The sequence below is a fragment of the Salvelinus namaycush genome, chromosome 1 (assembly GCF_016432855.1).
Source record: "Salvelinus namaycush isolate Seneca chromosome 1, SaNama_1.0, whole genome shotgun sequence".
NCBI lineage: Eukaryota > Metazoa > Chordata > Actinopteri > Salmoniformes > Salmonidae > Salvelinus > Salvelinus namaycush.
Window position 1 is genome coordinate 75305106 of NC_052307.1, and position 24564 is coordinate 75329669.

At 39.5% G+C, this 24564-nt stretch overlaps 1 protein-coding gene across 1 annotated transcript in view; it reads right to left on the reverse strand.

Moving 5' to 3' along the window:
• The window catches only part of LOC120056849 (neuronal acetylcholine receptor subunit alpha-7-like), a 34882-nt gene extending 18191 nt beyond the window's left edge, over window positions 1–16691 (reverse strand). The window contains exons 1-4 of the mRNA XM_039005094.1: window positions 16518–16691; window positions 8585–8629; window positions 5300–5409; window positions 3992–4071 (exon numbers count right to left, since the gene is read on the reverse strand). Coding sequence (XP_038861022.1) covers window positions 3992–4071; window positions 5300–5409; window positions 8585–8629; window positions 16518–16691 — 409 coding nt within the window. The remainder of the gene's footprint in view (window positions 1–3991; window positions 4072–5299; window positions 5410–8584; window positions 8630–16517) is intronic.
• Between the last annotated feature and the right edge of the window lie 7873 nt (window positions 16692–24564).

Consider the following 24564-nt stretch of genomic DNA (forward strand, 5'->3'; position numbering starts at 1 on the left):
AACAGGTCAAGCTGTTGTCAAGCTGGGCTAAAGCGCGTTTGGGTACCCTTTCTTTCCAGGAGTAGAGTGAAGTTAATGGTTAAGGTTATGATTGGGGGAGGGGAAGCTGATCCTGGATATGTACAGTGGCTTGCAAAAGTATTCACTCCCCTTGGCATTTTTCCTATTTTGTTGCAAAACATGTAATTTAAATGGATTTTTATTTGGATTTAATGTAATGGACATACACAAAATAGTCCAAATTGCCGAAGTGAAATGAAAGAAAAAAAAACTTAAAATAAAGAAATACGAAAAGATCTGGTGCAACCAATTACCTTCAGAAGTCACATAATTAGTTAAATAAAGTAAACCTGTGTGCAATCTAAGTGTCACATGATCTCAGTATATTTACACCTGTTCTGAAAGGCCCCAGAGTCTGCAACACCACTAAGCAAGGGACACCACCTAGAAAGCGGCACCATGAAGACCAAGGAGCTCTCCAAACATGTCAGGGACAAAGTTGTGGAGAAGTACAGATCAGGGTTGGGTTATAAAAAATATCAGAAATGTTGAACATCCCACGGAGCACCATTAAATCCATTATTAAAAAATTGAAAGAATATGGCACCACAACAAACCTGCCAAGAGAGGGCCGCCCACCAAAACTCATGGACCAGGCAAGGAGGGCATTAATCAGAGAGGCAACAAAGAGACCAAAGATAACCCTGAAGGATCTGCAAAGCTCCACAGCGGAGATTGGACTTTCTGTCCATAGGACCACTTTAAACCGTACACTCCACAGAGCTGGGCTTTACGTTAGAGTGGCCAGAAAAAAGCCATTGCTTAAATAAAAAAATAAGCAATCACGTTTGGTGTTCGCCATTAGGCATGTGGGAGACTCTCCAAACATATGGAAGAAGGTACTCTGGTAAGATGAGACTAAAATTGAGCTTTTTGGCCATCAAGGAAAACGCTATGTCTGGCGCAAACCCAACACCTCTCATCCCCCCGAGAACACCATCCCCACAGTGAAGCATGGTGGTAGCAGCATCATGCTGTGGGGATGGTTTTCATCGGCAGGGACTGGGAAACTGGTCAGAATTGAAGGAATGATGGACGGCGCTAATACAGGAAAATTCTTGAGGGAAACCTGTTTCAGTCTTCTAGAGATTTGAGACTAGGATAGAGGTTCACATTCCAGCAGGACAATGACCATAAGCATACTGCTAAAGCAACACTCGAGTGGTTTAAGGGGAAACATTTAAATGTCTTGGAATGGCCTAGTCAAATCCCAGAACTCAATCTAATTGAGAATCTGTGGTATGACTTAAAGATTGCTGTACACCAGGGGAACCCATCCAACTTGAAGGAGCTGGAGCAGTTTTGCCTTGAAGAATGGGCAAAAATCTCAGTGACTAGATGTGCCAAGCTTATAGAGACATACCCCAAGAGACTTGCAGCTGTAATTGCTACAAAAGGTGGCTCTACAAAGTATTGACTTGGGGGGGGTGAATAGTTATGCACGCTCAAGTTTTCCGTTTCTTTGTCTTCTTGTTTGTTTCACAATAAAAAATCTTCAAAGTGGTAGGCATGTTGTGTAAATCAAATGATACAACCCCCCCCCCCCAAAATCTATTTTAATACCAGGTTGTAAGGCAACAAAATAGGTAAAAAAACAAGGGGGGTGAGTACTTTCGCAAGCCACTGTACCTAGGGGAAACTTTATATTTATATTTCTGTTTCACCTTTATTTAACCAGGTAGACCAGTTGAGAACAAGTTCTCATTTACAACTGCGACCTGGCCAAGATAAAGCAAAGCAGTGCAACACAAACAACAACACAGAGTTACACATGGAATAAACAAACGTCCATGCAATAACACAATAAAAAAGTCTATATACAGGGTGTGCAAATTAAGTAAGATTAGGGAGGTAAGGCAATAAATAGGCCATAGTGGCGAAATAATTACAATTTAGAAATTAAACACTGGAGTGATAGATGTGCAGAAGATGAATGTGCAAGTAGAGGTACTGGAAGGAGAGTTTACAGTCTAACCAGACACCTAGGTATTTGTAGTTGTCCACATATTCTAAGTCAGAACCGTCCAGAGTAGTGATGCTCGATGGGCGGGCAGGTGCGGGCAGCGATCGGTTGAAGAGCATTTGGAGGCCACGGAAGGAAAGTTGTATGGCATTGAAGCTCGTCTGGAGGTTAGTTAACACAGTGTCCAAAGAAGGGCCAGAAGTATACAGAATGGTGTCGTCTGTGTAGAGGTGGATCAGAGAATCACCAGCAGCAAGAGCGACATCATTGATGTATACAGAGAAGAGAGTCGGCTCTAGAGTTGAACCCTGTGGCACCCCCATAGAGACTGCCAGAGGTCCGGACAACAGGCCCTCCAATTTGACACACTGAACTCTGTCTGAGAAGTAGTTGGTGAACCAGGCGAGGCAGTCATTTGAGAAACCAAGACTGTTGAGTCTGCCGATAAGAATGCGGTGATTGACAGAGTCGAAAGCCTTGGCCAGGTCGATGAATACGGCTGCACAGTATTGTCTTTTATCGATGGCGGTTATGATATCATTTAGGACCTTGAGCGTGGCTGAGGTGCACCCATGACCAACTCGGAAACCAGATTGCATAGCGGAAAAGGTACGGTGGGATTCAAAATGGCCGGTGATCTGTTTGTTAACTTGGCTTTTGAAGACCTTAGAATGGCAGGGTAGGATAGATATAGGTCTGTAACAGTTTGGGTCTAGAGTGTCTCCCCCTTTGAAGAGGGGATGACCGCAGCAGCTTTCCAATCTTTGGGGATCTCAGATGATACGAAAGAGAGGTTGAACAGGCTAGTAGTAGGGGTTGCAACAATTGCGGCGGATAATTTTAGAAATAGAGGGTCCAGATTGTCTAGCCCTGCTGATTTGTAGGGGTCCAGAACTTGCAGCTGTTTCAGAACATCAGCTATTTGGATTTGGGTGAAAGAGAAATGGGGGAGGCTTGGGCAAGTTGCAGTGGGGGGTGCAGGGCTGTTGACCGGGGTAGGGGTAGCCAGGTGGAAAGCGTGGCCAGCCGTAGAAAAATGCTTATTGAATTTCTCATTTATCGTGGATTTTTCGGTGGTGACAGTGTTTCCTAGCCTTAGTGCAGTGGGCAGCTGGGAGGAGGTGCTCTTATTCTCCATGGACTTTACAGTGTCCCAGAACTTTTTGGAGTTTGTGTTACAGGATGCAAATTTCTGTTTGAAAAAGCTAGCCTTTGCTTTCCTAACTGCCTGTGTATATTGGTTCCTAACTTCCCTGAGAAGTTGCATATCGCGGAGGCTATTTGATGCTAATGCAGTACAGAACAGGATGTTTTTGTGCTGGTCAAGGGCAGTCAGGTCTGGAGTGAACCAAGGGCAGTCAGGTCTGGAGTGAACCAAGGGCAGTCAGGTCTGGAGTGAACCAAGGGCAGTCAGGTCTGGAGTGAATCAAGGGCTATATCTGTTTCCTAGTTCTACATTTTTTGAATGGGGCATGCTTATTTAAGATGGTGAGGAAAGCACATTTAAAGAATAACCAGGCATCCTTTACTGACGGAATGAGGTCAATATCCTTCCAGGATACCCGGGCCAGGTCGATTAGAAAGGCCTGCTCGCTGAAGTGTTTTAGGGAGCATTTGACAGTGATGAGGGGTGGTCGTTTGACCGCAGACCCATTACGGACGCAGGCAATGAGGCAGTGATCGCTGGGATCCTGGTTGAAGATAGCAGAGGTGTATTTAGAGGGCAGGTTGGTCAGGATGATATCTATGAGGGTGCCCGTGTTTACGGATTTGGGGTTGTACCTGGTAGGTTCCATGATAATTTGGGTGAGATTGAGGGCATCTAGCTTAGACCCCAGAACCAACTGAACAGGTCAAAACCATAGAAGGTGAGCTTTTATGGTTCAGTGGAACTGACTTGGGAAAACAGAGTTAATGTGGAAGATATTGAATATGGATATCCAGGGATGGTACTTGAGCTATACTTACCTGGAGGCAAGTAGGAGCAGGACCCAGAGGAGTTGACCAACACATTGGTATGGAAGGTAGCATCAAACCTCTCGTCGGCACTATGGGAGAACATGGATGTGTTCAGTTAGTGGGCATTAGTGCAGTCGTTCCCAAACCCGCTCCTTGGGGATGCCCAGCCATCCCAAATACGAGTTACATTCCAACACCACAGTAGCACAGCTGATTTCACAAATGATTGCCTTGCTGATTGGTTGACTAGTTGAATTAGGTGTGCTGATTGGTTGACTAGTGGAATTAGGTGTGCTGATTGGTTGACTAGTGGAATTAGGTGTGCTTGCACTGGAGCGGTTGGCAGGCCATTACAAGAGGGTTGGGAACCACTACATTAATGTATAGGCAGGTATCAATTCTAATACTGTAGCTGGTGTTAAAAAGTTAAAAAGATATGCCTGCCTTCGAAATGAGTATTCCTGCCTCATTATTTTATAGGTTAGCGTGTGATAGAAGACCTGAAGTATGGTTCCTTTGTTGCAGCATAGCAACCAGCTACATTCCCCTAGAGATGGCCTAGTCAGTGTAGAGCTCTGTCTCTCGCAACACATAAGGCACTCCTCCAAATGAACTCCCAAGGGTTTCAATAGGAATGGAGGAAGGTGAGCTCAAGTTAAAAGAGTTGCCATTCCACGGGAGGCAAAGAGCCACCGTAGTGGAATGTGATCGACTGGGGGGAAACTAAGGCTTTGTGCAGTAGACCAGTGGCAGATAGGGATGAGAATGTTGTTTCTGCATCAGGGGGAAACAGGCAGGGGGTTCTGCTGTTACCATTTTATTTACATTTATTTCCATTTTCATCACTGTGATTGTCCTTGAAGAAAGCCTATGAGGGTTAATGGTATACAATAGCATATGGAAATCAGCATTTTTGGTGAAATACTCTTTTGCTTTTTTCTGACTTTTATTGCATGAAGAATAGCCTTGCTGGCCAGCCTTACTTAAAATGCTCATCATTCTGTAAGCTCACGAGATCAGGCTGGCTCCTAAAGAAGCAGTTCATGCTATCATAATCTGTAATCTATAATTTTATAATCTATTGTACATTTCCAATGTTAGGAAAATAGTTTATTTCCTCAAACCAACACTGTCATATTGCAATATGTTCAAAAGCATTTAATGTACAGGAGGTATGAGCTCAACACCTGTCTTACAAACTATATAAGTCCTGCTTCCACCTCATGGTAATACATTAGAGGCCATAATAATGGAGTTGGCCAGCTGTATTGAGCAAGAATTCCTTATGGGGTCCAAGATTACTGGTATAGTACTAACCTGTTATACAGCAGGATGTCTGGCTTCCAGATTTGGCTATCAGGGAATCTCACATTGTCCACCCCAGGGTATTCAGACTGATTCCACTGCAGGTAATAATCATTCCAGTACTGGAGAGAGAAACATAATACACTCATCATATTCTCACCACTCCTCCACACACATTTCCAGACAAGCTAAATCGATTAGTGGGAGGTTCTGTGGCCTCACATCGCTTGTTGAACCTAATCATGGTTTGATAAATAAAGTATCCATCTATGCAGATTAATCTGAAAATGGAAATGGTAAAGGTTTTGTGGTAACTGGGGAAATCAGGCATTGTGTAACAGTATAACTTTAGCCCGTCCCCTCGCCCCGACCCGGGCGCGCACCACCGCTAACTAGCTAGCCATTTCACATCGGTTACAATTGCATAGCAACAAGAAGCTGTTTAAAAAGGAACATCTTTAAAGGGTATAAGAAGTGTAGGAGTGTTAACTATAGCTGTTTGTCATGACTAACTGTTTGTATTACTACTTGTTATGTCTAAGGCACAGGCGGCTCATAGTAATGGCTGGAATGGAACAAATGGAATGTTATCGAACACATTAAACACCTGGTTTCCATGTGTTTGATACCATTCCATGAACTCAATTCAATACATTATTATGAGCCGTCCTCCCCTCAGCAGCCTCCTGTGGGACTATAAGGGTGTTGCTGACAGAACTCTGTCTTTATTAAACACCCAGAGCAGATCAGATTGGAATCTGTCCCTGTCTTTATTAAACACCCAGAGCAGATCAGACTGGAATCTGTCCCTGTCTTTATTAAACACCCAGAGCAGATCAGATTGGAATCTGTCCCTGTCTTTATTAAACACACAGAGCAGATCATATTGGAATCTGTCCCTGTCTTTATTAAACACACAGAGCAGATCAGATTGGAATCTGTCCCTGTCTTTATTAAACACCCAGAGCAGATCAGATTGGAATCTGTCCCTGTCTTTATTAAAACACACAGAGCAGATCAGATTAGAATCTGTCCCAGTCTTTATTAAACACACAGAGCAGATCAGATTAGAATCTGTCCCAGTCTTTATTAAACACACAGAGCAGATCAGATTAGAATCTGTCCCAGTCTATAGTAAACAATTGTATCAAGGAATAAACATTTTATGCGATTAAGGCTATGTTCCAATCTTTTCTAAGATCTACATTTAACTGCCAAAATAAAGGAAACACTTGAGTAAATGAGGGATACAAAGTACTGTATATTGAAAGCAGGTGCTTCCACACAGATGTGGTTCCTGAGTTAATTAAGCAATTAACATCCCATCATGCTTAGGGCCATGTATAAAAATGCCTCAGTGACATTGAAAGAGGGGTCTCAAAGGAGCATAGGGGGTTTAAAGTGTGTGTGTGTGTGTGTGTGTGTGTGTGTGTGTGTGTGTGTGTGTGTGTGTGTGTGTGTGTGTGTGTGTGTGTGTGTGTCTCAGTCACCAGATCTCAACCCAATTGAACACTAATGGGAGATTCTGGATGCCTGAGACAGCGTTTTCCACCACCATATTATGGAATTTCTTGTGGAAGAATGGTGTCACATCCCTCCAATAGAGTTCCAGACACTTCTAGAATCTATGCCAAGGTGCATTGCAGCTATTCTGGCCCTATTAAGACACGTTATGTTGGTGTTTCCTTTATTCTGGCAGTTACCTGTATATTCCAATTCTAATCCAAATGTGGATGACTAAACAAGTCATGGACATAGTGACCATTATCAATCAGTTTGAGGGTTGTAAATTATTGGTTTGAAAAGGTAATGCATCTTACAATGGCCTACACATCCTGTATCATACTTTGAGATGGGTAGTGTGGACTGTTTATCATTTCAACAACACCAGACTGTTGCCAAGGTGAGGTTTCCATACATCATGTTTGATATGTCATGACACATCACAACAAACGGAGCCCTAGTATGGAGCATGACTAAGCATACCCTGTCAAATAATTACATGTTCATGCTTTTTAGCCAGTGTATCGTCAGTTTTCCTTCTTTATATGGGAGGTTGGCAGTCATGTTGTAATCAATAAGTGTTAGCAGACATAACAGATAGAGGTTACACCACTCTCAATATCAAGTGTAGCAATATCAACTCGGTCTCAATTACTTTCTTTAGCAAGTTGTCCTCAAACAGATTACCTCCGAGTTTATTTTATTTTACCTTTATTTATCTCGGCAAGTCAGTTAATGACAAATTCTTATTTTCAATGACAGCCTAGGAACAATGGGTTAACTGCCTTGTTCAGGGGCAGAACGACAGATTTGTACCTTGTCAGCTCGGGGTTGCGAACTTGCAACCTTTCGGTTACTAGTCCAATGCTCTAACCACTAGGCTACACTGCCACCCCATGAGTTTAGAGATGGATGTTGGTTTGTATAGATTTCATTGTGTTAATGTAACTATGTCTTCCCCACCAGTGGGTTGAGCCACATACAATGGATAGTTATCAGAGGGATACTATAATAGCCTATTTCTGGAGTAAGGTCAACTCTATCTATAAGGTCTATGGAGTGGCTCTATGAAGGACTGACTGTCTGGAGGTTGTCCATTCGTTCAGGTGATTTAAAACAGCCAACACAACATTCTTACAGTTTGCTGATGAGGCGAGAGCGGGAGAGGGCTGACTGTCATCAAACATAAACGTCATTCAGTTCTGTGTGACTGAGTAGCTTAGTTATTGTTCCTGAGTTGACCAATTTACAAGATAGATGGAGGTGTAGTGTACTGCAGTATGGTATAATATTGTATAGTGTAGTGTAGTGTAGTCTAGTGTATTGTACAGTACAGAACAATACAGTATAGTATAGTGCAGTATAGTACTGTCACGACTTCCGCCGAAGTCGGCTCCTCTCCTTGTTCGGGCGACGTTCGGCGATCGACGTCACTGGCTTTCTAGCCATCGCCGCTCCATTTTTCATATATCCATTTGTCTTGTCTTGTTTCCATACACACCTGGTTTTCATTTCCCAATCAAGCTACTTGTATTTAACCCTCTGTTTCCCATTATGTTTTGTGTGTAATTGTTTTCATGTTATGTGGTGTTAGTTTAGGCGCTTTAGTTTTACGTTCAGTTTTTTTGAGTGCGTTTGTTTTATGTGATGCTCCCATGTTTGGAACTATAATAAAAGTGTGCCTGTTTATTATACTCTGCTCTCCTGTACCTGACTTCGCCTCCGATACACCCATTGACAAGTACAGTATAGTATATAGTCGAAATTAAACGTGTTAAAACAGGCAAATCTTACCAGCTGCAGCCATATGTTGGTTGTTAAAACCTGGTTCTTCTCATCCTGTTGCATTGAGAGATAGATGAACATGTCAGTTTGTAACACGATAGAGAGATAGATGAACATGTCAGCTTGTAACATCAGAGAGAGATAGATGAACATGTCAGTTTGTATCATCAGAGAGATAGATGAACATGTCAGTTTGTATCATCAGAGAGAGATAGATGAACATGTCAGTTTGTATCATCAGAGAGAGATAGATGAACATGTCAGTTTGTATCATCAGAGAGATAGATTAACATGTCAGTTTGTATCATCAGAGAGAGATAGATGAACATGTCAGTTTGTATCATCAGAGAGAGATAGATGAACATGTCAGTTTGTATCATCAGAGAGAGATAGATGAACATGTCAGTTTGTATCATCAGAGAGATAGATGAACATGTCAGTTTGTATCATCAGAGAGAGATAGATGAACATGTCAGTTTGTAACATCAGAGAGATAGATGAACATGTCAGTTTGTATTATCAGAGAGAGATAGATGAACATGTCAGTTTGTATCATCAGAGAGATAGATGAACATGTCAGTTTGTATCATCAGAGAGAGATAGATGAACATGTCAGTTTGTATCATCAGAGAGATAGATGAACATGTCAGTTTGTATCATCAGAGAGATAGATGAACATGTCAGTTTGTAACATCAGAGAGATAGATGAACATGTCAGTTTGTATCATCAGAGAGAGATAGATGAACATGTCAGTTTGTATCATCAGAGAGATAGATGAACATGTCAGTTTGTATCATCAGAGAGAGATAGATGAACATGTCAGTTTGTAACATGATAGAGAGATAGATGAACATGTCAGTTTGTAACATGATAGAGAGATAGATGAACATGTCAGTTTGTATCATCAGAGAGATAGATGAACATGTCAGTTTGTATCATCAGAGAGATAGATGAACATGTCAGTTTGTATCATCAGAGAGATAGATGAACATGTCAGTTTGTATCATCAGAGAGAGATAGATGAACATGTCAGTTTGTATCATCAGAGAGAGATAGATGAACATGTCAGTTTGTAACATCAGAGAGAGATAGATGAACATGTCAGTTTGTATCATCAGAGAGATAGATGAACATGTCAGTTTGTATCATCAGAGAGAGATAGATGAACATGTCAGTTTGTATCATCAGAGAGATAGATGAACATGTCAGTTTGTATCATCAGAGAGAGATAGATGAACATGTCAGTTTGTAACATCAGAGAGAGATAGATGAACATGTCAGTTTGTATCATCAGAGAGATAGATGAACATGTCAGTTTGTATCATCAGAGAGAGATAGATGAACATGTCAGTTTGTAACATCAGAGAGAGATAGATGAACATATCAGTTTGTATCATCAGAGAGATAGATGAACATGTCAGTTTGTATCATCAGAGAGAGATAGATGAACATGTCAGTTTGTAACATCAGAGAGATAGATGAACATGTCAGTTTGTAACATCAGAGAGATAGATGAACATGTCAGTTTGTATCATCAGAGAGATAGATGAACATATCAGTTTGTATCATCAGAGAGAGATAGATGAACATGTCAGTTTGTATCATCAGCGAGAGATAGATGAACATGTCAGTTTGTATCATCAGCGAGAGATAGATGAACATGTCAGTTTGTATCATCAGCGAGAGATAGATGAACATGTCAGTTTGTATCATCAGAGAGAGATAGATGAACATGTCAGTTTGTATCATCAGAGAGATAGATGAACATGTCAGTTTGTATCATCAGAGAGAGATAGATGAACATGTCAGTTTGTATCATCAGAGAGATAGATGAACATGTCAGTTTGTAACATCAGAGAGAGATAGATTAACATGTCAGTTTGTATCATCAGAGAGATAGATGAACATGTCAGTTTGTATCATCAGAGAGAGATAGATGAACATGTCAGTTTGTAACATCAGAGAGAGATAGATGAACATGTCAGTTTGTATCATCAGAGAGATAGATGAACATGTCAGTTTGTATCATCAGAGAGAGATAGATGAACATGTCAGTTTGTAACATCAGAGAGAGATAGATGAACATATCAGTTTGTATCATCAGAGAGATAGATGAACATGTCAGTTTGTATCATCAGAGAGAGATAGATGAACATGTCAGTTTGTAACATCAGAGAGATAGATGAACATGTCAGTTTGTAACATCAGAGAGATAGATGAACATGTCAGTTTGTATCATCAGAGAGATAGATGAACATATCAGTTTGTATCATCAGAGAGAGATAGATGAACATGTCAGTTTGTATCATCAGCGAGAGATAGATGAACATGTCAGTTTGTATCATCAGAGAGAGATAGATGAAACATGTCAGTTTGTATCATCAGAGAGATAGATGAACATGTCAGTTTGTAACATCAGAGAGAGATAGATTAACATGTCAGTTTGTATCATCAGAGAGATAGATGAACATGTCAGTTTGTATCATCAGAGAGAGATAGATGAACATGTCAGTTTGTAACATCACAGAGAGATAGATGAACATGTCAGTTTGTATCATCAGCGAGAGATAGATGAACATGTCAGTTTGTAACATCAGAGAGAGATAGATGAACATGTCAGTTTGTATCATCAGAGAGATAGATGAACATGTCAGTTTGTATCATCAGAGAGAGATAGATGAACATGTCAGTTTGTAACATCAGAGAGATAGATGAACATGTCAGTTTGTAACATCAGAGAGAGATAGATGAACATGTCAGTTTGTATCATCAGAGAGAGATAGATGAACATGTCAGTTTGTATCATCAGAGAGAGATAGATGAACATGTCAGTTTATAACATCAGAGAGAGATAGATGAACATGTCAGTTTGTAACATCAGAGAGAGATAGATGAACATGTCAGTTTGTATCATCAGAGAGATAGATGAACATGTCAGTTTGTAACATCAGAGAGAGATAGATGAACATGTCAGTTTGTATCATCAGAGAGAGATAGATGAACATGTCAGTTTGTAACATCAGAGAGAGATAGATGAACATGTCAGTTTGTAACATCAGAGAGAGATAGATGAACATGTCAGTTTGTAACATCAGAGAGAGATAGATGAACATGTCAGTTTGTAACATCAGAGAGAGATAGATGAACATGTCAGTTTGTAACATCAGAGAGAGATAGATGAACATGTCAGTTTGTAACATCAGAGAGAGATAGATGAACATGTCAGTTTGTATCATCAGAGAGAGATAGATGAACATGTCAGTTTGTATCATCAGAGAGAGATAGATGAACATGTCAGTTTGTATCATCAGAGAGAGATAGATGAACATGTCAGTTTGTAACATCAGAGAGAGATAGATGAACATGTCAGTTTGTAACATCAGAGAGAGATAGATGAACATGTCAGTTTGTATCATCAGAGAGATAGATGAACATGTCAGTTTGTATCATCAGAGAGATAGATGAACATGTCAGTTTGTAACATCAGAGAGAGATAGCTGAACATGTCAGTTTGTAACATCAGAGAGAGATAGATGAACATGTCAGTTTGTATCATCAGAGAGAGATAGATGAACATGTCAGTTTGTATCATCAGAGAGAGATAGATGAACATGTCAGTTTGTATCATCAGAGAGAGATAGATGAACATGTCAGTTTGTATCATCAGAGAGAGATAGATGAACATGTCAGTTTGTATCATCAGAGAGATAGATGAACATGTCAGTTTGTATCATCAGAGAGATAGATGAACATGTCAGTTTGTAACATCAGAGAGAGATAGATGAACATGTCAGTTTGTATCATCAGAGAGAGATAGATGAACATGTCAGTTTGTATCATCAGAGAGATAGATGAACATGTCAGTTTGTATCATCAGAGAGAGATAGATGAACATGTCAGTTTGTATCATCAGAGAGAGATAGATGAACATGTCAGTTTGTATCATCAGAGAGAGATAGATGAACATGTCAGTTTGTAACATCAGAGAGAGATAGATGAACATGTCAGTTTGTATCATCAGAGAGAGATAGATGAACATGTCAGTTTGTATCATCAGAGAGAGATAGATGAACATGTCAGTTTGTATCATCAGAGAGATAGATGAACATGTCAGTTTGTAACATGATAGAGAGATAGATGAACATGTCAGTTTGTATCATCAGAGAGATAGATGAACATGTCAGTTTGTATCATCAGAGAGATAGATGAACATGTCAGTTTGTATCATCAGAGAGATAGATGAACATGTCAGTTTGTATCATCAGAGAGAGATAGATGAACATGTCAGTTTGTATCATCAGAGAGAGATAGATGAACATGTCAGTTTGTAACATCAGAGAGAGATAGATGAACATGTCAGTTTGTATCATCAGAGAGATAGATGAACATGTCAGTTTGTATCATCAGAGAGAGATAGATGAACATGTCAGTTTGTATCATCAGAGAGATAGATGAACATGTCAGTTTGTATCATCAGAGAGAGATAGATGAACATGTCAGTTTGTAACATCAGAGAGAGATAGATGAACATGTCAGTTTGTATCATCAGAGAGATAGATGAACATGTCAGTTTGTATCATCAGAGAGAGATAGATGAACATGTCAGTTTGTAACATCAGAGAGAGATAGATGAACATATCAGTTTGTATCATCAGAGAGATAGATGAACATGTCAGTTTGTATCATCAGAGAGAGATAGATGAACATGTCAGTTTGTAACATCAGAGAGATAGATGAACATGTCAGTTTGTAACATCAGAGAGATAGATGAACATGTCAGTTTGTATCATCAGAGAGATAGATGAACATATCAGTTTGTATCATCAGAGAGAGATAGATGAACATGTCAGTTTGTATCATCAGCGAGAGATAGATGAACATGTCAGTTTGTATCATCAGCGAGAGATAGATGAACATGTCAGTTTGTATCATCAGCGAGAGATAGATGAACATGTCAGTTTGTATCATCAGAGAGAGATAGATGAACATGTCAGTTTGTATCATCAGAGAGATAGATGAACATGTCAGTTTGTATCATCAGAGAGAGATAGATGAACATGTCAGTTTGTATCATCAGAGAGATAGATGAACATGTCAGTTTGTAACATCAGAGAGAGATAGATTAACATGTCAGTTTGTATCATCAGAGAGATAGATGAACATGTCAGTTTGTATCATCAGAGAGAGATAGATGAACATGTCAGTTTGTAACATCAGAGAGAGATAGATGAACATGTCAGTTTGTATCATCAGAGAGATAGATGAACATGTCAGTTTGTATCATCAGAGAGAGATAGATGAACATGTCAGTTTGTAACATCAGAGAGAGATAGATGAACATATCAGTTTGTATCATCAGAGAGATAGATGAACATGTCAGTTTGTATCATCAGAGAGAGATAGATGAACATGTAAGTTTGTAACATCAGAGAGATAGATGAACATGTCAGTTTGTAACATCAGAGAGATAGATGAACATGTCAGTTTGTATCATCAGAGAGATAGATGAACATATCAGTTTGTATCATCAGAGAGAGATAGATGAACATGTCAGTTTGTATCATCAGCGAGAGATAGATGAACATGTCAGTTTGTATCATCAGAGAGAGATAGATGAACATGTCAGTTTGTATCATCAGAGAGATAGATGAACATGTCAGTTTGTAACATCAGAGAGAGATAGATTAACATGTCAGTTTGTATCATCAGAGAGATAGATGAACATGTCAGTTTGTATCATCAGAGAGAGATAGATGAACATGTCAGTTTGTAACATCACAGAGAGATAGATGAACATGTCAGTTTGTATCATCAGCGAGAGATAGATGAACATGTCAGTTTGTAACATCAGAGAGAGATAGATGAACATGTCAGTTTGTATCATCAGAGAGATAGATGAACATGTCAGTTTGTATCATCAGAGAGAGATAGATGAACATGTCAGTTTGTAACATCAGAGAGATAGATGAACATGTCAGTTTGTAACATCAGAGAGAGATAGATGAACATGTCAGTTTGTATCATCAGAGAGAGATAGATGAACATGTCAGTTTGTATCATCAGAGAGAGATAGATGAACATGTCAGTTTATAACATCAGAGAGAGATAGATGAACATGTCAGTTTGTAACATCAGAGAGAGATAGATGAACATGTCAGTTTGTATCATCAGAGAGATAGATGAACATGTCAGTTTGTAACATCAGAGAGAGATAGATGAACATGTCAGTTTGTATCATCAGAGAGAGATAGATGAACATGTCAGTTTGTAACATCAGAGAGAGATAGATGAACATGTCAGTTTGTAACATCAGAGAGAGATAGATGAACATGTCAGTTTGTAACATCAGAGAGAGATAGATGAACATGTCAGTTTGTAACATCAGAGAGAGATAGATGAACATGTCAGTTTGTAACATCAGAGAGAGATAGATGAACATGTCAGTTTGTAACATCAGAGAGAGATAGATGAACATGTCAGTTTGTATCATCAGAGAGAGATAGATGAACATGTCAGTTTGTATCATCAGAGAGAGATAGATGAACATGTCAGTTTGTATCATCAGAGAGAGATAGATGAACATGTCAGTTTGTAACATCAGAGAGAGATAGATGAACATGTCAGTTTGTAACATCAGAGAGAGATAGATGAACATGTCAGTTTGTATCATCAGAGAGATAGATGAACATGTCAGTTTGTATCATCAGAGAGATAGATGAACATGTCAGTTTGTAACATCAGAGAGAGATAGCTGAACATGTCAGTTTGTAACATCAGAGAGAGATAGATGAACATGTCAGTTTGTATCATCAGAGAGAGATAGATGAACATGTCAGTTTGTATCATCAGAGAGAGATAGATGAACATGTCAGTTTGTATCATCAGAGAGAGATAGATGAACATGTCAGTTTGTATCATCAGAGAGAGATAGATGAACATGTCAGTTTGTATCATCAGAGAGATAGATGAACATGTCAGTTTGTATCATCAGAGAGATAGATGAACATGTCAGTTTGTATCATCAGAGAGAGATAGATGAACATGTCAGTTTGTAACATCAGAGAGAGATAGATGAACATGTCAGTTTGTATCATCAGAGAGAGATAGATGAACATGTCAGTTTGTATCATCAGAGAGATAGATGAACATGTCAGTTTGTATCATCAGAGAGAGATAGATGAACATGTCAGTTTGTATCATCAGAGAGAGATAGATGAACATGTCAGTTTGTATCATCAGAGAGAGATAGATGAACATGTCAGTTTGTAACATCAGAGAGAGATAGATGAACATGTCAGTTTGTATCATCAGAGAGAGATAGATGAACATGTCAGTTTGTATCATCAGAGAGAGATAGATGAACATGTCAGTTTGTAACATCAGAGAGATAGATGAACATGTCAGTTTGTATCATCAGAGAGAGATAGATGAACATGTCAGTTTGTATCATCAGAGAGAGATAGATGAACATGTCAGTTTGTATCATCAGAGAGAGATAGATGAACATGTCAGTTTGTATCATCAGAGAGATAGATGAACATGTCAGTTTGTATCATCAGAGAGAGATAGATGAACATGTCAGTTTGTATCATCAGAGAGAGATAGATGAACATGTCAGTTTGTATCATCAGAGAGATAGATGAACATGTCAGTTTGTATCATCAGAGAGAGATAGATGAACATGTCAGTTTGTATCATCAGAGAGAGATAGATGAACATGTCAGTTTGTATCATCAGAGAATAAAGTAATACAACAACCCAGTGTTTCTCAATCCATTCCTGAAGGACCCCAGAGGTGAACATTTTTGTTCCAGCCCAGGGCTAACACATCTGATAATACAAAACAACTAATCACCCTTGATTTGAGTTGAATCAGGTTTGTTAGTGTTGGGCTAGCACAAAAATGTCAGCTCTGTTAACTTGCGTACCACAGTAACTCACCACGTCCATGATCTGCATCAAACTAAAGCTGAAGTTGACGGTGAGGGAGTGGGTGTCATTGAACACTGGCCTTTCTAGTGGGTTGTAGTTGGCCATAAGATCCTTGTACAGCCTCCGCTGGGGCTCCCCTTGGAGGGACACTGCCAGGGGAAAAAGCACAACAGAGGTAGACATTTGAGCCTCTGTTTTAAAATGTGCTTGGTCTTCTCTGAAGATCGATAGACTTTACGTAGATGTGTATGTAGTCCCTGTTGTACAGTCGAAAATAACATGTCTTGTTAACCACAGTGTGGTAAAACATGGTCATGCTTTTTTACTAATTCCTTTCACATACATACATGACCCAAAGCAAAATAAGATAATGCTGTGAACTAGAGCAACAAAATTAGATAACGCTATAAACTAGAGCAACAAAATTAGATAACGCTATAAACTAGAGCAGCAAAATTAGATAACGCTATAAACTAAAGCATCAAAATGAGATAACGCTATAAACTAAAGCAGCAAATGAGATAAAGCTGTAAACTAGAGCAGTAAATGAGATAATGCTGTAAACTAGATCAGCAGATGGACCATACACTTTTTCACTTAATCTCCCATATAGTGAGATAATGAGAGAGAGAGAATGAGAGTGAGAATGAGAGAGAGAATGAGAGTGAGAATGAGAGAGAGAATGAGAGAGAGAATGAGAGAGTGAGAATGAGAGAGAGAAAGCATGAAAGAGAGAGAGAGCATGAGAGAGAGAGAATGAGAGCAACATTTTTTATATGGGAAATTTTAATATGGCAATGAATGCACTCAAAGAAAAAGCATTGTATGCAATAAAAATGTTATTATAAAAAAATCAACATCCCAATTAGAATTTGGACCAAAATATTTGACAGCCTAATGCTACCAATAGCTCTTTATGGAAGTGAGGTTTGGGGGCCACTCAATAAACTGGACTTTAAAATGTGGGACAAACATCCAATTGAAGCCCTACATGCAGAATTCTATTTGAAAAAAATATCTGAAGATCATACACATTTTGGCTACACCTAAATTAAAGTCCAAATTCAAGTCTCCAATTTAAAGCACTTCAAACCCAAGAACTGAGCCCAGAAACGAGCCCTCTCAGTCAGCTGGTGTTGGACCAAACCAACCAAACGGACACCAGCACTGCTTCTAAAGAAAGAATTCAAATAAACAAATATGTATTTGCTTGAGGGACACTGAATAATAACATCTGCATAGTAAACAGTAACTTACTCATTATTCGTTTTATTGTTATTACTATTATTATTATTATTAGTGGTATTATTATTATTACTTTTATTATTATTGTTGTGATTATTATTCCAAATAGTAGTGGTATGGGTAGTAGGGGTGATGGTAATGATAGTAGTTTAATGATGGTGATGGTAGTAGTAGTAGTAATGATGATGGTAGTTGCAGTACTGATGTAATGGTGAGGATGACTGTCACAACTTCCGCCGAAGTCGGTCCCTCTCCTGTTTTCCCCATGGTTTTTGTGCGTGTTTGTTTATTGTAAGTTCGGTCCGTTGTTTGTGGGCCTGGTGTTACTTCATGTATTTAGATATTTTGAGTAAAGTTCCTTGTGTTACTCATCTCTGCTGTCCTGCGCCTGACTCCTCTGCACCAGCTACACCCAGATCCTTACAATGACAGTTAGTTCTAAGTTAGTTATAGTTTAATTTTCCATGTTTAGCCTTTTCTATGTATTATATTTCTACTATTGACTGTTACCATTTTATTGTTGTTATTTTTAGAATTGTTTTGTATTATTATTTACTACCATTTTATATTATTATTCTTTATTCTTTACTATTTTATTACAATGTATATTATAGACAATATTGATAACGTTTTTCATGCCAATAAAGCAGCTTGAGAGAGAGAGAGAGAGAGAGAGAGAGAGAGAGAGAGAGAGTATGAGAAAGAGAGCATGAGAGAGCATGAGAGAGAGAATGAGAGAGAGAGAGAGAGAATGAGAGCTAGATTGAATGAGAGCAAGAGAGAGAGAATGAGAGCGAGAGAATGAGAGCAAGAGAGAGAGAGAATGAGAGAGAGAGCGAGAGAGAGAGATTGAGAGAGACTATAAACCACCTGGTGGACAGCCGGTCCAGCTCATTTGGATGCTTGCTTATTGATCCAAGAGGCTCATCAAACGTTCTCCAGCTAGATTCAGCTAGAAGCATACTGACACCCTATAACTCTCAGTACCTCAGTAATCTCTAATGTCTTACTAAGCCCTTCTACAGTACCAGTCATTGGAATAAATGTCCATGGTTGTGTTCAGTACAGAAAAAAACGTTTTGAAACTACCTAAAATTGTCCAATGAGATCACAGATTTTTGTTTACTATTGCAAAACATTGTCACGGTGCGCTGCACTGAACAGAACCCAGGTGTTTTCTCCCGGCTGCACATGGACCATAACAGCACAGTGTATTCAGTTCATTCAGAGTCCTCCCTCTTAAATTCTCTGAAAAGGTCTTACTCTATTTTAAGGCGCTTCAGACGCCGGATGGCTACTTACTTTTCTGATATCCAAAACCCAATTACCCAGAACCACCTCTGGGAAAGCACTTTACTCCATTGATTTGGTTGCTCGGAGAGCTCAAGGGTTCACTGTCTATTTTGAAATTGTTTCTAAGTTCTGTAAGAAAACATCTATGTCCCTCATCAGTTACCCAGGTCGCATACAGAGGCTCTCAGAACTGGAAGATCAGATAAAAGCTTGTTCTTTGTCTCCGGTCTGATTCCCCTCTGGATCGCGGGCCCTCTTCATAATCACATTTCAGTGTTACCATCAGTGGGATAACATCACTGTGTTATTGTGTAAAGATGTATCAGTCATTCATCAGGGTACATTAGTAATATTACTGACGGGAATACAAAGTAGCTTTCTGATGTTTTCCAATACGAAGGGAGGCTGGGGAGCAGAGGACGGAGACAAAGCATCTCCTGTACTTCTTGATTAAATCTAGGAGACCCACCAATGTCAGTTAGATAGATAAAGCAGAGAGCTGGCCAAGACTATCTCTCTCTCCCCCCTTCTCTCCATCTCTACATCTCACTCTTAATCTCTCGATCTCTCTCTCCCTCCGAGAATTCAATTAGGTATTGCAAATAGACTGGAGACTCCAGAGCGGAGGTCTTACTAAATGGACTGCAGACAATTACATTTTAGTATTACTCTTTCCTTTCTTCTATTTTTGCTGCTGAACCTGTTGAGGTGAACCTGACGAGATGTGGACCTGACGAGAGGTGAACCTGACGAGATGTGGACCTGACGAGAGGTGAACCTGACGAGAGGTGAACCTGACGAGATGTGAACCTGGCGAGAGGTGAACCTGACGAGATGTGGACCTGACGAGAGGTGAACCTGACGAGATGTGAACCTGACGAGAGGTGAACCTGACGAGAGGTGAACCTGACGAGAGGTGAACCTGACGAGATGTGGACCTGACGAGAGGTGAACCTGACGAGATGTGGACCTGACGAGAGGTGAACCTGTTGAGAGGTGAACCTGACGAGAGGTGAACCTGACGAGAGGTGAACCTGACGAGAGGTGAACCTGACGAGATGTGAACCTGACGAGAGGTGAACCTGACGAGATGTGGACCTGACGAGAGGTGAACCTGTTGAGAGGTGAACCTGACGAGAGGTGAACCTGACGAGAGGTGAACCTGACGAGAGTTGAACCTGACGAGAGGTGAACGTGACGAGAGGTGAACGTGACGAGAAGTGAACCTGACGAGAGGTGAACCTGACGAGAGGTGAACCTGACGAGATGTGGACCTGACGAGAGGTGAACCTGACGAGAGGTGAACCTGACGAGAGGTGAACCTGACGAGAGGTGGACCTGACGAGAGGTGAACCTGTTGAGAGGTGAACCTGACGAGAGGTGAACCTGACGAGAGGTGAACCTGACGAGAGGTGGACCTGACGAGAGGTGAACCTGACGAGAGGTGAACCTGACGAGAGGTGAACATGTGGAGAGGTGACCCTGTTGAGAGGTGAACCTGATGAGAGGTGAACCTGACGAGAGGTGAACCTGACGAGAGGTGAACCTGACGAGATGTGAACCTGACGAGAGGTGAACCTGACGAGAGGTGGACCTGACGAGAGGTGAACCTGTTGAGAGGTGAACCTGATGAGAGGTGAACCTGACGAGAGGTGAACCTGACGAGATGTGGACCTGCAAGTAAGCATTTCATTGCACTGTGTACTCCATGTATAAAATGCATTCGGAATGTATTCAGACCCCTTCCCCTTTTCCACATTTTGTTACGTTACAGCCGTATTCAGAAATGTATTAAATAATGTTTTTCCATATGCGCACAATACCCGATAATGACAAATCAGGTTTTTAGACATTTTTGCAAAAGTATTAAAAATAAAAAACAGAAATACCTTATTTACATAAGTATTCCGATCCTTTGCTATGAAACTCTAAATTAAGCTCAGGTGCATCCTGTTTCCATTGATCATCCTTTATATGCTTTTTATAACTTGATTGGAGTTCACCTGTGGTAAATTCAATTGAATGGACATGATTTGGAAAGGCCCACACCTGTCTATATAAGGTCCCACAGTTGACAGTGTATGTCAGAGCAAAAACCAAGCCATGAGGTCGAAGGAATTGTCTGTAGAGCTCCGAGACAGGATTGTGTCGAGGCACAGATCGGCAGCATTGAAGGTCAACAAGAACACAGTGGCCTCCATCATTCTTAAATGGAAGAAGTTTGGAACCACCAAGACTCTTCCTAGAGCTGGCCGCCCAGCCAAACTGAACAATCGGGGGATAAGGGCCTTGATCAGAGAGGTGACCAAGTAGCCGATGGTTTGACAGAGCTCCAGAGTTCCTCTGTGGAGATGGGAGAACCTTCCAGAAGGACAACCATCTCTGCAGCACTCCACCAATCAGGCCTTTATGGTAGAGTGGCCAGAAGGAAGCCACTCCTCAGTAAAAGGCACATTACAGCCCGCTTGGAGTTTGCCAAAAGCCACCTAAAGACTCTCAGACCATGAGAAACAAGATTCTCTGGTCTGATGAAACCAAGATGGAATTCTTTGGCCTGAATGCCAAGCGTTATGTCTGGAGGAAACCTGGCACCGTCCCTACGGTGAAGCATGGTGGTGGCAGCATCATGCTGTGGGGTTGTTTTTCAGCGCCTCTACACAAGTCTTTGAATGTCTTTGAGTGGCCCAGCTAGAGTCCGGACTTGAACCCGATCAAACATCTCTGGAGAGACCTAAAAATAGCTGTGCAGCAATGCTCCCCATCCAACCTGACAGAGCTTGAGGGGATCTGCAGAGAAGAATGGGAGAAAATCCCCAAATACAGGTGTGCCAAGCTTACCCAAGAAGACTTGAGGCTGTAATCGCTGCCGAAGGTGCTTGAACAAAGTATTGAGTAAAGGGTCTTAATAGTTATGTAAATGTTATATTTAATTCTAAAAACCTGTTTTTGCTTTGTCATTATGGGGTATTGTGCGTAGATTCATGAGAAAAAAACAAACTATTTAATCCATTTTAGAATAAGGCTGTAACGTGACAAAATGTAGAAAAAGTCAAGGGGTCTGAATACTTTCCGAATGCACTGTATATATGACTGATAAACAAACATGAACAAGGAAAGACAGAGTATATATGCTTTCAGAGTAAGCACAGGCAGGAAGGGGAGTGGGTAATACTGTTACTCAGGATGTCATGTCATGACATCTTGTGACAGCTTTGTCTTAAACAAGAGCTACAAGCCACATGGGGGAGTGTGACCATCCATGACAATGCAGCACTCAATGGGAAACATCACCTTGGAAAGCAAATTAATATGATGCTTTGCCAATACTGATATTTGTCACAATGACCATTTCATTGACCTATGACCTATGACTTAAAATTGTCATTGGTCTTAATCTCCTTATTATTATGTGTGATTATAAGTTGAGGTATATATCATATCTAAGTTGAGGTGTATACCATATCTAAGTTGAGGTGTATACCATATATAAGTTGAGGTGTATACCATATATAAGTTGAGGTGTATACCATATATAAGTTGAGGTGTATACTATATATAAGTTGAGGTGTATACTATATATAAGTTGAGGTGTATATCATATCTAAGTTGAGGTGTATACCATATCTAAGTTGAGGTGTATACCATATATAAGTTGAGGTGTATATCATATATAAGTTGAGGTGTATACCATATATAAGTTGAGGTGTATACCATATATAAGTTGAGGTGTATACCATATATAAGTTGAGGTGTATACCATATATAAGTTGAGGTGTATACCATATCTAAGTTGAGGTGTATACTATATATAAGTTGAGGTGTATATCATATCTAAGTTGAGGTGTATACCATATCTAAGTTGAGGTGTATATCATATCTAAGTTGAGGTGTATACCATATCTAAGTTGAGGTGTATACCATATATAAGTTGAGGTGTATACCATATCTAAGTTGAGGTGTATACTATATATAAGTTGAGGTGTATATCATATCTAAGTTGAGGTGTATACCATATATAAGTTGAGGTGTATACCATATATAAGTTGAGGTGTATACCATATCTAAGTTGAGGTGTATACCATATATAAGTTGAGGTGTATACCATATCTAAGTTGAGGTGTATACCATATCTAAGTTGAGGTGTATACCATATATAAGTTGAGGTGTATACCATATATAAGTTGAGGTGTATACCATATATAAGTTGAGGTGTATACCATATATAAGTTGAGGTGTGTACCATATATAAGTTGAGGTGTATACCATATCTAAGTTGAGGTGTATACCATATATAAGTTGAGGTGTATACCATATATAAGTTGAGGTGTATATCATATCTAAGTTGAGGTGTGTACCATATATAAGTTGAGGTGTATATCATATCTAAGTTGAGGTGTATACCATATATAAGTTGAGGTGTATACCATATATAAGTTGAGGTGTATACCATATATAAGTTGAGGTGTATACCATATATAAGTTGAGGTGTGTACCATATATAAGTTGAGGTGTATACCATATCTAAGTTGAGGTGTATACCATATATAAGTTGAGGTGTATACCATATATAAGTTGAGGTGTATATCATATCTAAGTTGAGGTGTGTACCATATATAAGTTGAGGTGTATATCATATCTAAGTTGAGGTGTATACCATATATAAGTTGAGGTGTATACCATATATAAGTTGAGGTGTATACCATATATAAGTTGAGGTGTGTACCATATATAAGTTGAGGTGTATACCATATATAAGTTGAGGTGTATACCATATATAAGTTGAGGTGTATATCATATATAAGTTGAGGTGTATACCATATATAAGTTGAGGTGTATACCATATATAAGTTGAGGTGTATATCATATCTAAGTTGAGGTGTATACCATATATAAGTTGAGGTGTATACCATATATAAGTTGAGGTGTATATCATATCTAAGTTGAGGTGTATACCATATATAAGTTGAGGTGTATACCATATATAAGTTGAGGTGTATACCATATATAAGTTGAGGTGTATACCATATATAAGTTGAGGTGTGTACCATATATAAGTTGAGGTGTATATCATATATAAGTTGTTGTGTATACCATATATAAGTTGAGGTGTATACCATATATAAGTTGAGGTGTATACCATATATAAGTTGAGGTGTATACCATATATAAGTTGAGGTGTATATCATATCTAAGTTGAGGTGTATACCATATATAAGTTGAGGTGTATACCATATATAAGTTGAGGTGTATACCATATCTAAGTTGAGGTGTATACCATATATAAGTTGAGGTGTATACCATATATAAGTTGAGGTGTATACCATATATAAGTTGAGGTGTGTACCATATATAAGTTGAGGTGTATATCATATATAAGTTGTTGTGTATACCATATATAAGTTGAGGTGTATACCATATATAAGTTGAGGTGTATACCATATATAAGTTGAGGTGTATACCATATATAAGTTGAGGTGTATACCATATATAAGTTGAGGTGTATACCATATATAAGTTC